At 38.7% G+C, this 14571-nt stretch overlaps 1 protein-coding gene across 10 annotated transcripts in view; it reads right to left on the minus strand.

Moving 5' to 3' along the window:
• Positions 1–3734: 3734 nt before the first annotated feature.
• Positions 3735–14571, minus strand: part of Stxbp5l (syntaxin binding protein 5L) — a 240657-nt gene continuing 229820 nt past the window's right edge. For 9 of the 10 annotated variants that reach the window (XM_006975722.4, XM_042259281.2, XM_076548840.1 and 6 more), the window contains 3 exons: positions 10584–10695; positions 7987–8207; positions 3735–7479 (listed from right to left, as the gene is read on the minus strand). In XM_006975722.4, coding sequence (XP_006975784.1) covers positions 7438–7479; positions 7987–8207; positions 10584–10695 — 375 coding nt within the window. In that variant the 3' untranslated portion in view covers positions 3735–7437. The remainder of the gene's footprint in view (positions 7480–7986; positions 8208–10583; positions 10696–14571) is intronic. The other variant, XR_013043728.1, reaches the window with a different exon arrangement.

A 14571-nucleotide genomic window follows, 5' to 3' on the forward strand; every position in this document is an offset into this window, starting at 1 on the left:
ATTATGTTTCATCGTTAAATTATCCCTCACTTGGCCTGTGTACACTCCTTCAAGCTGTTTCTGAGTGCTTTGACACGTAGCCATCTTTCTTTGAATACTTTATTTTCTGACACAGAGTATATTCCGGAATTGAAACCAGACATTCTCTTCAAGATGCTCCAGCACGTTTAGCAGGGAAGACTATTTGGAAATCAAAATCCAGGGATAGCTGTGTTGATGGCTGTGTGTGCATCTTTCTAGTCTTTCCAGTGTTCAGAACCAGGAAATAGTGATGTACAACATGCACATACCTTTCACTATATATACATAGACATGTATATATGATGCACATTTATGTGTATCTATGTATATAACTTTATATAGATACAATGATATATATGTGTGCACAAACATATCCAGTTCACACTAATAACTCCAATTCTAATCAACATTGCCAGGCTTATCTTACCTTTTCTTCTTTAAGAAGGTTTATTATTTTTAATTGAGAAATAATAATTATATATCGATAGGGAATAATTTGATAGTTTTGTAACATATGCTTTATGGAATGATGAAACCAGGCTGTTTATCATGGTCATCATCTCAACTATCATTCTTTGTGGTGAAACATTTAAAAATCCTCTCCTTTACCTATTTTGAAACATTAAAAATGATGAACTTCAGTTATTCATATGAAGCACCACCAAAATTCATAGCTTGTCTAGTTTCCTCTTTTAGTTGTATACCCTTCTACAATTTCCATGTGTGAGAAACTTGGCTCCCATGTCCTCAGTGAATTTCTTTAGGCGCTCAATTCCTTGAATTGAGCCACTCTGCTAAGCCAGATGGGTTGCCGTCTGCCCTGCTCCAAAGACCTCAAATCCCATGGTCACTGACCACCTAAGTCTCACCTGGCACCCTTCACCCCAGCTCCACTTTTCTGTGGTCTGCTCCTCTAGCCCTATCCAGTGAGGTCAGCCTGTATGTGAGGCCCCACAGTTAATCTACTCCAGGAGAGTGAATGGAGGGCAAGACTTGAGGAAGGAAATGGGTAAGGGGAGGAAGAGAGGGTGACTGAAGGAATGAGAGGGAGGAAGGATGCAGCAGAGAATGCAGAATGCAGGTTTGTGGGCTTGGGTCGTTGTAATTGGAAGATGAGAAAAACTGGTCCTCCCGAGAAAAATATGAAATAGAAATTAGCATTTATGTTTTAAAGGATCTATATATTTGTCTTTTTACTCAAAATTATTTTTTAGCCTAGGGCTAGTTGTTATTTTTTTCAATTTTATATAGATCCACCTGTAGGTGAAAACTTGTGGTGGGGGATGAATTTTCGTACGATAATTAGACCTTGGAAGAATAAGGTTAGCTGGTTTAGGCCTCCAGAATATACATCTAAAGAAAATGCCAGAATGGGGATTAACTATGCTGATGAAAGCCAAACAAATCTGACTAGTTCATCTGGGGTTGAGGGATGCTGATGATGACCACTAGATGGTAGTATAAACTCACAACAAATTCTGCTTGAACTGAAAAGGAAGGAAGTCAAGGCCAGTGTGAGTTTCTAAGTCCTTGAGCCACAACAGTGTTTTAGGGGCACTATTAATAAATTTCATTTTACTTTCATTCCATCATAAGTATTATTCAATCAGTAGCCTTGCAAGTTGTCTTTAAAATTTTCACTAAAATGTTACATATATCCCAAATTTGATAGAAAATTTGAATGGATATCTCTAGTACTTTCAGTTAATTAATTGTAATGGAATCTATACATTTTAGAAACTGGGATCTTGTTTCCTTTTCTGCTCAAATAAATATGTTCTCCCATCCCCTCCATGTCTTTTATAAACATTCATTCTTGATAAAACCATAGTTCACAGTTTGCAAATGAGGGCTTTACCTCTATATATTTAATCTTGGCAAAAATCAATAGTACATGACATCATGACATAGGAGAGCGTCTATGTACAAACATATACAATTTTATTGATAGCTCTACAGACTACAAGAATTTTAGGTATAGTCACAATTGCTGAATGCAACAGAAAAATAGTAATTTGTCATTTTTTGAAAAGATGCAAAAATTCTGAAGATGAAAGAAAGATACATCAATGGTGTTGTCTGTCTCTTATTTCCTAGAATAAAACATCACATAATTAAGTACTAAAAATTATAGGTTATTAGAGATTTTGATCCTGTGTACAACTATCCAAAACCACCACCTAGTGTATCTTCTGGCTTTGCAGTTGAGAAGGGTGGGCCAAGTCAGGAGGGGAAGTGGCGGGAGGGACAGAAGTCTGAATGTTTTCTGTGTGTCAGTGCCTCCCATTGGCTGGGCTATTCCTTTCTGGGGGTAGAAGCACTTTTTCAGAGCCCTGGTGTTCAGATGGTGATTTTCCCTTTACCCACATACCCAATAAGTTAGAGAACAGAATCAAGTGGCCCTGGGAGATGTTGAGACAACACCCAAACACTTCTCCCTATTTGCTGAATCAGGTCCAGTAGGATACCCGCTGGAGAGCAGGGGTCACTCGCCATGTCTGCTCCAGCAGGAGGGTGCATGATAAACTTGGAGCTGATATAGTATGTAATTACTTTGAGAATTTCATTTTCCAGATATTGAGAATTAATTTTCTATACTGCTGAACTTATGGTGCTATTTCTGGTACCTTATATAAAAGGCAGCCCAAACTTACAACTTTGACTCAAATAACTCAAGATCAAATCATACAGAATAACATTCTAGAGTTACAAAGAATCAGTGGAGCTGCCTGATTAGAAATGTGCACTCACTTTGTTCTGTGAGAGGCTGCGTCTCTTACCTTCTGCCTTCCCTGCTCCCTTAGAAGGGGCTAGGATATCAGCCCAGGAAGACAAGAAAAATCTGTCTTAGTCATAAAGCAGCAGTGCTTAGCAACTTTGGCTGGACACAGACCCACTTTTAGGACTTTCAAAAATACTGATGTTCTGTCCCCAGTCTAAGACTTTTTGAAATCATTGGGAATGTAAAAATCTCAAGTGATTGTTACGTACAGCCAAGGCTTCACTTAAAAGGATACACACCAAAAGATACTAGCCGAAAGAAGATACAAACCCAGGCATTTGCCTGGGCTCTGGTTGCATCAAAACCTCCTTTTCCTCAGACTCTCATACCCCTCCCCACACCCACACTCCCCACACCACACTGCACCTTCTCCCCATGTCCAGAGGAGACCTTACCTATTTCTTCCATCCAGGGCTATGTGGTCTGTAGATAGGAATACTAAACTTCTGAGCAGCCATGCTTCCTAGAATCTTGCACATGAGTGACAATGCTCAGCCTAAGTTGGTGACAGTTATCTCAGAAACTCTGAGCAGTGTGCATACACCAGGCTGCCGTCTAAGATGGGGCTGAGTGACAGCAGGCGACCCTGGGAGGTGGGTGCTTTTCCTCACACACAATGAGCAAGACTGGCTCTGATGTGCTGGCTTTGTGACTGCTCCCCGTGAACCAGTGCGGTCGGGGGCAGTGTTGGCGCCCTCCCCCGAAGAAGCTTGTGATGCAGACTGTCTAATCGTTTTCCTCTCCAGGCTAGCTTCACTGTATTCCTCTGTCCAAATGCCCGATAGCTAAATATCTCAAAGAACCTATCTTAATTTTCAACCAATCTTGGGCCTAATCTTACTCTTTATTTTTTCAAACTGGCACAGATAATGGGTAAATGATACCTTTAAAATGGCATTGGTGGGTCATATCAAAGGGAACCATATCATTTAAGGTCTCTTTAAATTTTTTAGGGTTAGAGACCTAGATTTTATTGAGAATCGATTCCAAGAGATTTGAGAAATGTTTCTATGACGGAATTGCTGGAAACAATCTCAGTTTTGTCCCTGATGCTGAAGTCACACAACACACAATGGCTTCCATGGTGACTGAGTACCAAGTCTGGGACTCAGTGAAGTGTAGAAGCAAAGTCAAAAGTACTTATTGAAATAAGTGATAAGTCAATCACCCTCCACCCAAACCCCAGGACAAATGGATGGTTTCACGGTGGGACCATTGCTTACATTACTGTTAGAACCAGGGAAACACACACGTCTTCTTTTCTATTATCGGTGACTAGAATGATAGGTCTGCTTTCCACTGGAACACTAAGAAGGGCTTTTCTGTTGAGGAAAAAAATTGGGAGGTAAAGTCGCCTTGTGCAGATGGTGCTTTGCAAGCCTTATACTCTGATGCCACTTCGTAGATACAATGCAATTTGATGGTAACCAAGACTCGGGGTCACCTTCTGTAGCACTATTAATGTTTCGGGGGGTGGTTTTTCTTATGGTCCAAGACAGAAGAGAGATGAGAAAATGCAAAAGATTCCATGTATAACACTACTCATTTCCCTAAGATAGCATGATGAAAAAGTGTTGGTGGTGGTAGTGGTGGTGAGTATGAGTGTGTGAGTGTGTGAGTGAGTGTGTGAGTGTGTGTGTGTGTGTGTGTGTGTGTGTGTGTGTGTGTGTGTTAAGGTTAATGCAACAGAACAGAAATGCTCAGAGAGAGAAAAATCACACCCATGGTTAAATTGTTATTGCTATCTCTTTGAATTATAAAAATAATTTTGATACAGTAAAACCTCATTAATTTGGATTCTGCTAATCACTGATTTGTGGGATAAGTTACCCTTATATTATGAAAGGGCTTGGCAAACAATTTTATAAGTACATCTAAGCTTTAAACATTTATGAAACCTTGTTCTTTTCAAGCATGGCAGAAGCACCTATTCCAAATGATGTCTATTTATACAGTTTTAGATATGTTTGCTGAAGCCAGAATTTTAAGCATGCCTATCATAAAGTGTGCATGTCCTTTTTGATGCATTCTCTGTGTGCTTTGAAATAGGCTGTAATTGTTCACTGATTCTTCAAAATTGAGCTCTATTGTATGTGAATCACACATAATTTTAGGTGGGACTTCTCTTGCTAAGACAATGTGCTCTTACAGTATGCTGTTTTCTGTAAAAACATACATTATATATTTCATAGTCTTTCTCTTTAAATGATGTAAACTAGTAGCTCTCAAATGAAAGCAATTTTGTCAATTTTTTTAATTGTCGTTAGTAGCAGGTTTCTAATGGCATCTAAAGGGCAGAAGCCAAGGGCATTGTTAACATCCCACAATATGGTAGAGAAAAATTAGTGCTAATGATGCTATTGAGAACTCTTGCTATGGAACAAGTGTGTGTGAGTGTGTGTGTGTGTGTGTGTGTGTGTGTGTGTGTGTGTGTGTGTGTATGAGATTGGGGACTGAACAGAGTTTTGAATAAGGTGGCCAAGCACTCTACCCTGAGCTATATCTCTAAAACAAGTCAAATATTCCTGGGAGTTTCAGAGATAGTCATTGAATTCAGTGCTGCTTTGGGTTGAGTTTCACTATTTCAAAACAAAAGAAATATCATTCTTTTCGGTAATTTTAAAATGTAGAAATGTTAAAGTATCCAGAGAACTCAGAAACTTGGTGTCCTTAAAACAGATAGTATAAATTGTGTGCTGCAATTTGGCTGCCAATGCTTTCAAGGTCCTGGCCTTAAATTTCATTATTATTTTTACTGTATAAACGTGTGTATTGTCTGTATTTCCAAGCCAAGTTCTCTTATGCTAACACTATTCCTGGAGGTGGATTCATGGAGAGATGTTTTTAAGAAACCAGAATGCAAAGCTTCTGAGAAATGCTACTCTGGTGTGCATTTTCTAGCTCTCTTAATCCTCTGCTCTCTTTTCAAAATTACTGAGAAAAATTTAAAAAAAGCACCACTTCAAACAAAAAATACAAAACCAATGAAAATGGTAATTTTGTATATGAAGTTGGACTTAAGGAAATGGTGATATTTTAAACACCAATGTAAACCCAGCAAAGCCTCAAACCACCAAAAGTCAGTAAACCAATCAATCTCATAATTCAAGATTTTAAAAACAGGAACAACATACTATCAAGTGAATCTTAAGATTCTGACTTCCAAGCATGTTCAATAGAGCGAGTAGGAGTCATATTTATTTTTCTTTGTAGTGCTTCTCTGCTGGGTTATCACAGATAATTTTATGATAGAGCTGGTCTTTACTTTTTCCAGTTTTTAAGGAGGTGTTTGGTATTTACTGACACATTCCTGTGACTTATATCTGTCAATCTAATTAGTGACAAAATTATTGATTTTGTATCATTAAATTATCTATGGATTTGTGTTATTCATAATGATGGCTGTGGCCAACACAGTTGAAACATCACTAGGTTTCACAAAGGTTCCCATTAATAAGTGTTGAACCCCAAAGTATTTTCTAATGAAAGCCCTTATGAATCAGAAATGTAATAACTCAGAATCTCTTTCCTGAAACATTAACTGAGGTTTTACTGAATCACACTGACGAGGATGACCAGTTTGGTCTGTGAATGTCAGGCTGCACAAGCACCTTGGGGTTGTAGACCCTATTGGGTTTGAACAGTAATATACTGTGTAATTGGCAGATAAGGATACAAATGGTGCTTTAAAAATATATCGCTTTGGAAACTGAAATTGGGGTATGTGAAATTCCACTCTTTGTGAAATCAGTTCTCCAGGCTAACTGCATTGTTCCTATAGTCTAGTTTCTGCAAACTTATTGCCAACTCCTCTGTAGAATATAAACCAGGCTGAAAAAAATGCTCGGAGGTGATTCAACCCTGCTCGGCTGATGACTAACACCAGGAATTCCTCCTGGAGGGGACAGAAATAGAAATGAGAGTGTTGGGAACACTTCCCTAGACTGGCAATACTTGATTAGGAATGAGAGCTGGAAATGATGTGAACGACTATGGAGAGAGAAAAATGTTAATCAAATTCTTGCTTATAAGAATTCAGTAAGGTCCTAGTACACTAAGGAAAGTTTCAGATGAGAAGAAATTCTGGGTTTGTTTTGATTCCTTTTCGGTTGGGTATGGCAGATACACTTGAAATGCACTGATATCTTCTAATGCAGATTTTAAAATTGTTGGGTGTGGCCCAATTCATAAAAGTAGTTTACCATAAATCCTTTTTTCTTCTGTTATAACATGCTTTTGTTTCTTTTCCTCTTAAGATGTTAATTTATCATGCAAAGATTTTTTTCATTAAGTGCATTAATGCTTTTGTTTGTACAGGAAATTTCAAATCAAAAGGACTCTCCAATAGTTTCCAAACACAAATTCTTAGCAAATTACATGCCAAGATGATAACATCCATTCCACATGGGGAAAAGACAGATTCAGCCATTATCTTGGGATTTTAATCGGGGTTCCAGCTTTCATGGTGTACAGCGGCTTTGCCTTTGATATTCCTCCTTATGATAACTTCAGATGGACTATAATGGAACATTTTGGAGAAGAAACTGGTTTCTAGCAGTTGAATAGTGATGCTGGGAATAAATTTAGTTTCCCTGAATAACGGTTCTCAACGCAGTCACAGCTCCTTTAGACGGTTAGAACTGGTACCATTTCTTATCCTTGTATTTCAGCATCAACTGGAAAGAGAAACAGAGCAATCAAGAGATGCTGCAAAATCTTAAAACTGCTATTCAGCAAATCAGTACTGAGCTAACCACGGACATTTAGTGAAGTCTCAAAACGTAATAAAACTGTATGGCTTCTCACATCGTGGAGCGAAGTGCCTGTGAGACAGGCTTAGATGCAAACAAGCTGTGAGGACTTAGCTGACGGGAAATGCTGTTTAATGACAGATAAATGAAAGATGGGAATTCGCACCTCTACTGGCCCTCAACTCACCCTTGGGGGATTCATAAAATCTTCCTGTGCACCGTTCAAGCAGGTGGTACAAAACACAGACCTACTCAGAATGAATCAATATGTTATGCCCCAAGTTAAAGAAGCCCCAACTTAATGTAGGTTTTTTAAAAATCTCCCTGAGTGGGGGGACTGCAGTACTTCAGGGATTCAGGTCCCGTGGCAGCTCTGCTTATGCTTCCAGTGGCCGCATTCTGCAGATGCCCGCGTTTCCTCGGGCAGCTTACCTCGTGTGCGTGCTTGGAAAAGGCTTCTGCACTGGTCATCATGCCTGCGGTCTTCTCTTCCAGCTCACCCAGCCTCTGTCCTCTCTCATCAAGGGCGATCCGGGCTCGGGTCAGCTCTCCCATCACCCCTCCAGCAGCGCCCTTCACCCCTTCTATGCTCCCTGGTCCAGGGATGTGCTGAGCCAGGCTACGGGATGCCTTGCCTGCTGTAGCTTCCCCGACTGAGAATTTAAGCCACAGAAAAGTAGAACATGTCAGTAATTCATAGTCAAGACAGCCACCAAGGAAAAAATATTTTTATACATTTCTACTGCTGTCATGATTTTCATTCAAACGGTGGTATATCTTGGTCTTGTCACATATATGTGTATGTGTTAAAGATATGAGTACTTAAGATATCATATGTCTGGATGTGTACATGGCATGTATACAGGACTGCATCTTCAATGTATTTATGTGTTCATGTGTTTGTGTATATATGCACATGTGTGATTCTGGAGGTCAGAGGTTAACCTCAGGTGCTATTCCTCAGGTGCTGTCCACCATTTTTTCCCTAAAAAATTGATTGAGTGACTATGGTGTGTGTGTGTGTGTGTGTGTGTGTGTGTGTGTGTGTGTGTGTGTGTGTGTTTTATGGAAGTGGGCTTAGTGCATGCATACCACTATACAATTTTGAAGCCAGAAAACAACCTAGGGGAATTGGATCTTTCCATCTACCATGTGGGTCCAAGGATCTGAACTCAAATTAGTAGGTTTGGTGGCAAGCGTCTCCGCTGGCTGAGCCATCTTGCTGCCCACATCTTGTTTTTTGAGATGGGGTCTCTTACTTGGCCTGGCATTCACTAAGTCAGCTAGGCTGGCTAGCCAGTGAGCCCTCGTCTCTGTGATCTGGGCAGTGATCTGCCTACTTCTACTTTCCCATCATTGAGATTGTAAGTACATACCACCTGACCTCGCTTTCTTCCGTGGATCCTGGGCATGGATCCTAGTGTATACAAGGGAAGCACTTTACTGACAGATCTGTCTCTCTAGTCTTCTCATGGCATTGATGAACATGGATGAACTGGAGTTCTCAAAATACATAAAACCTTATGCTTGTCACATACTAAATGTTTGTTCTAACCCGAGGCCTGATCATGTACTTAAATTTCTGCCCAATAGTCTCTGTTAATCTTGATATATCAGCTTTTGTAAGGACCCCCTTTTCTGTAATTACTAGAGAATTAGGCATAGGATTATATAAATAAATGAATGTTACATTTTGTGTTTTTGACAATAGACAAAAATTTTGCTTTCTAGGAACAAAGTTCTGTTTTATTTAACTTAAATAAAGCATTTTAAAAAAAATTCAAAGTTCCTAAAAGTTGCAAAGTTAGATAGATATGGTAGCACAAACCTATAATTCCCACTCTTGTGGAATGGAGAAAAGAGGGTCAAGGGTTGAAGGTCAGAGTGTTTTACATAGTTTCCTTTCACAAAACAAAACACATTGTAATACACAGCTATCTTGGCAGAAATTTAGTGAATATTTTCAGGATGTTACATTGGAAAAGAACCTAGGCCTTAAAAAAATAAGAGCCTCATTGAGATCTAATCCACATACCATAAAGGCAACCCCTAATAAAGCATATAATTAAGTCACTGGTTTTTAGTGTCTCATAAAGTTTTTAGAATATTTTCATTATGCCAAAAGAAACCCCAAACTCATTAACAATCACTCCTTATTCATCTCAGGCACCCACTGACAAACCTTTAGTACCCATGAGTTTGCCTATTCCGGACAGTTTACATGGATGGAATCATATAATATGCGGCCCCTTTTTGGTCTGGCCTCTCTGATTTAGCATGATATTTGTGATGTTCTATATTGCCACATGTAATACATTATTCTATTTATTGGCTAAAAGAATACTAAACTATAGGGTGGAACCTATATCTTTCTGCACAGTTACAAATTCAAGAGAAAGGGAGTCTTGATATGCAAAACCAAATGATGGTAGCATTGTCTGAAAACTTTATTCTTATCTGTCCTCTGAAAGTGTTTTTCAGTATCTCCTATTGCTTTTTGACTACTGCTCATCACAGTATCACTAGTAGATTTTCAAACTATTTTCTTTCTATGGCACCACTACACTTGCCTTATGAATAAAGAATCCAAACTCTAGCAGTGGCTATAGGAAAGCAGACCAAAATGCTTTTTCAGAATTAAAAAGCCAAATACTATCAAGTGTCCATGAAGCTAGAACCTGTCTACAACTGGGATGCTTATTAGCTTGCTCATTACTTATTTGAAATATAAATATTGAAATACATATATAATTGTACATTATATATTGTATATATAAAATATATGCATATTGAAATGCATATATATAATTTGTTGTTTATTTATTTCTTAATATAGTGACTAATTTTATTCATGTTTACTAAAAATAATTTTCAAAATACAAGAAAAATAATATTCAAACTTTAATATAAAAACAAAAGAACCCTGGTCTAGAATTTTGGATTGGTATATTAGACCACACACACACACACACACACACACACACAGGTCTTCTATTTTGTGATGGGATTTTACAACAAGAAATACTCACAGAGCTCCTCTCTGTCAAACGTCTGTCCACTTCCACCAAACAGGCCCTTGAGAAAGCCTCTATTTTGAGCTTCTGGGGTCTCTATGGGAGTAAACAAATCGCCTAACATGTCCTGCACCAATGAAGACAAGAGTATTAGAGCAACTAAGATGAAATTAATAGATGAAAAAAATAACACCATGATATATTACAGTACATAATGAAGGCAGCCTTTCCATATCTCTGTGTGATTTTTGCTTACTATACAGTTTGACCTTAGCCTCAGAGTCATTAAATAAAGGAGAAAAGAGAAAAATAAAACGAACAAACAAAAAAACAAGGGCAGGAAAAAAAAAAAAAACTTTAGACAGCCCAGCCATAAGCTGCGTGGAACAGACACCGGGAAATCACCTAATGCCACTGTCCTATGTCACTACCAATTACTCTGGGACAAGGAGGGAGCAGATTCTGCACTCAACCATTCTGTTGGTAACAGAAAATTCAGCGCAACCATATCTCCAAACACAATTCCACTGATTAAGACAAGACCCAGAGAACCACATAATCATGTGGCCATCATATAATCACCTGACATGACCTGCAATTCATTGGACATACTCAAGCTAGGAGTGTGAACCGTGGCAAAAAGCAACACTTCCCTAATAAGATGAGACTATACGGTGAGACTGTAAAGACAAACATGGGTGTGGCCATCAGAGTCTCTGACGTTGAAATCCGCACAGGATGCACATGAGCACCCAGTACATTAAGAAGATAGTAGCTGGCCAGCTGGAAATTACTCTGAGGGGTATCCCATGTAGAAGTCTAGGGGTGCCACTTATTTTCATTTTGTTTGAATTCATCCAGGAACAGGAACTTGCTTTGTCCCTTGATTTAATTGGAAATTCTTAAAAATCATTCTTTTGAACTTCTTGTCTGGAATTTCACTGAACACACCTCACTAGACTACATTCCTGTGGAATTCTCCGGAAGGAGGCCCGACCCCTACTGTCCCCTAGGCAGACATTCAAGCCCACAGGTAACCTGCTTGAACTCCACAGAGGCACTGCTTGTTGACAAATCTGCTTTAACAGATTTGAGCTAGACACACAAGCCTCTGCTCTCCCATCAGCAGAGTCAGATCCTGGAGACAGCCCGAGAAGAGGAGGAAAACAACCTTCCTTCCAGCAAGGAAGAGAGACCGAGTGACACTGTAATATTGTTTCTATTTTAAGTTGTCTCATTGTTAAAAAATCTTCACTCTTGCAGATTTCTTAATGGCTTTACTTAATTTGTATATTCCTTACATTTTATAATGACTCTACTTTTTTTAAACCTATTCCATTTAGTTCTCTGTACTATTTTTCTTACTTAAAACTCATATACTTTCCCTCAATCCTATTTCATTTTCTCTTTCCCCAGTCCCTCCTCTTGTCTTATTAATTATAATTTTCTATAGATTTAATAATATTTAAACTCTATTTATTCTGCTAACCCATAGACATAATGCTAAATAGAAGGAAAACTCAAAGCATTTTCACGAAAATCAGGGAAGAGATTCTGAATTCTTTACTCTTTCTTAATATAGTGCTTAGAGTATTAGAACTGCAAGAGAATAGAAAAGAAAACGAAGACGTCAAATCATTCCCATTTTCAATACTATGGTCCTATCCACAGGAGATCTAAATCTAAATGCTTTACCACAAAATTTTTAGAAATAATAAACCATTACAGCCAAGTAGCAAGATACAAAATAAAGTCACAAAAACTAATAGCTTTCCTAAATGTCAGTAATAAAAATGCTAGGAAAGAAAAGAGAAGGAAACAACCACTTTCACAATAGGTTAAAAATGCCTTGGAATAAATCTAAGGATGTGAAAGATCTCTATAATGAAACATTTAAATCACTGAAGAGAGAAATTGAAGAAGACACTCAATGACAGAGACTTTCCATGCTCATGGATCAGCAGAATATTGTGAAAATAGTTATATAAACAAAAACAACCTACAGAGTCAATGCATTCTTCATCAATGACACTCTATGGAACAAGGGAAAAATGCAAAATCCATAGGAAGCACGAAAGACCCCAAACAGCCAAAGCAAACAAATGGGCTAATGAAATAAACACAACAATCACATGATGGAGACAAATGCCCAACAATCATATGGAAAAATATCCAACATGCTTAGTTAGCCATTAGGGAATGCAAGTTAAAACTATATCTAGGTGCCACGTCACCCTAGTCAGAATGGCAACCATTAGGGAAATAAATAACCAATTCTGGCAAGGGTGAGGTAATAAGGAAACTTGTATGCTGCTAGAGGGAATGTAAATTGTCCATCTACTATGGAAATCAGTATGCTCATGGAGAGTCCTTAAAAAAAACAACACACACACACATATTAAAAAAAAAAATAGGGGATTGAAAGATCGCTCAGTGGTTAAGAACACTGGCTGGCTGGGTGGTGGTGGTGCACACCTTTAATCCCAGCACCAGGGAGGCAGAGACAGGCAGATCTCTGTGAGTTTGAGCCCAGCCTGGTCTACAGAGCAAGAGATCCAGGACAGGAACCAAAGCTACACAGAGAAACCCTGTCTCAAAAAACCAAACAAAAACAAAAACAAAACACCAAACAAACAAACAAACAAACAAAAATACTATCTGTTCTTCCAGAGGACCTGTGTTCAATCCCCAGCACCACATTGCAGCTCATGACTGCCTGTATAACTCCAGTTCCAGGGGATTCAATACTCTCACACAGAAATGAATGCAACGAGACACCAGTGCACATAAAATAAGAATAAATCTTTGGCTTGATCTGTTTGGGAGGCATCCAGGCAGTGGGACCAGGTCCTGTGCTCATTGCCATGAGTTGCTTGTTTGAAACCTGGGGCTTATGCAGGGTCGTTTGGCTCGGCCTAGGAGGAGGGGACTGGACCTGCCTGGACTGAATCTACCAGGTTGATCTCAATCCTTGGGGGAGGCTTTGCCCTGGAGGAGGTGGGAATGGGGAGTAGGCTGGGGGGGTAGGCTAGGGGGAAGAGGAGGGGGGAGGGAGGGGGAGAACAAGGGAATCCGTGGCTGATATGTAGAACTGAATTATATTGTAAAATAAAATAAAATTAAAAAATAATAAAATGATAATTTTATGACAAAAAAGAATAAATCTTAAAAAAATTAAAAAAATAGAACTTATGACCCAGTATGACCATACTATGATCCAGCCATAGTAGCCCTGAGTATACACCCAAAGGACTTTAACATATCACAGTGATACTGGCACATCTTCAATTTTTTTTTTTGTAGCACTTTTTGCAACAGTCAAGTTACAGAATAAGTGCAGCTATCCATTAACAGGAGAATGGATAAAGAAAATGTGGTATGTTCACACTGTTGAAATTTATTCAGTCATAAAGAATGAAATAATGGGGGCTGGGAAAATGGATCAGCAGTTAAGAACACTGACTGCCCTTTCAGAGGACCTGGGTTTGATCCCCAGCACCTCAGAGCTGTGTATAACTGCTGATCCAGATCACCTGAGGCTGCTTTCTGGCCACCATGGGCATCATGCACACACATGATGCGATGCACAGATATACATGCAGGCAAAACAGCCACACACATGAAATAACAATAAATAAATCTTAAAAAGTTAAAAAAAGAAAGAAATTCTGTTTTCAGAAAAATGGATGCAAGTGGAGATTATTATGTTAAGTGAAATAAAACAGATTTCAGAACAACAAATATTACATGTTCTCTTTCATTTGTGGGTCCTAGATTTTATATAAATACATAAAATTATACACACTCCATGTATGTAAAGCCTAGACTCTCTGGAAAAATAGAACAATAGAGAGGGTGAGAGGAGAGAAAGGGAAATGTATGCAAGAGTGAATATGATCAAAGTACATGGCACACTTGCATAAACATGTCGTTATGAAAACCATCTGTATGTATAAGAAGCACATGCCACTATGATTAAAACAAAACTCCCTAGAATAAAAGA

This window comes from Peromyscus maniculatus, chromosome 12 (genome assembly GCF_049852395.1).
Source record: "Peromyscus maniculatus bairdii isolate BWxNUB_F1_BW_parent chromosome 12, HU_Pman_BW_mat_3.1, whole genome shotgun sequence".
NCBI lineage: Eukaryota > Metazoa > Chordata > Mammalia > Rodentia > Cricetidae > Peromyscus > Peromyscus maniculatus.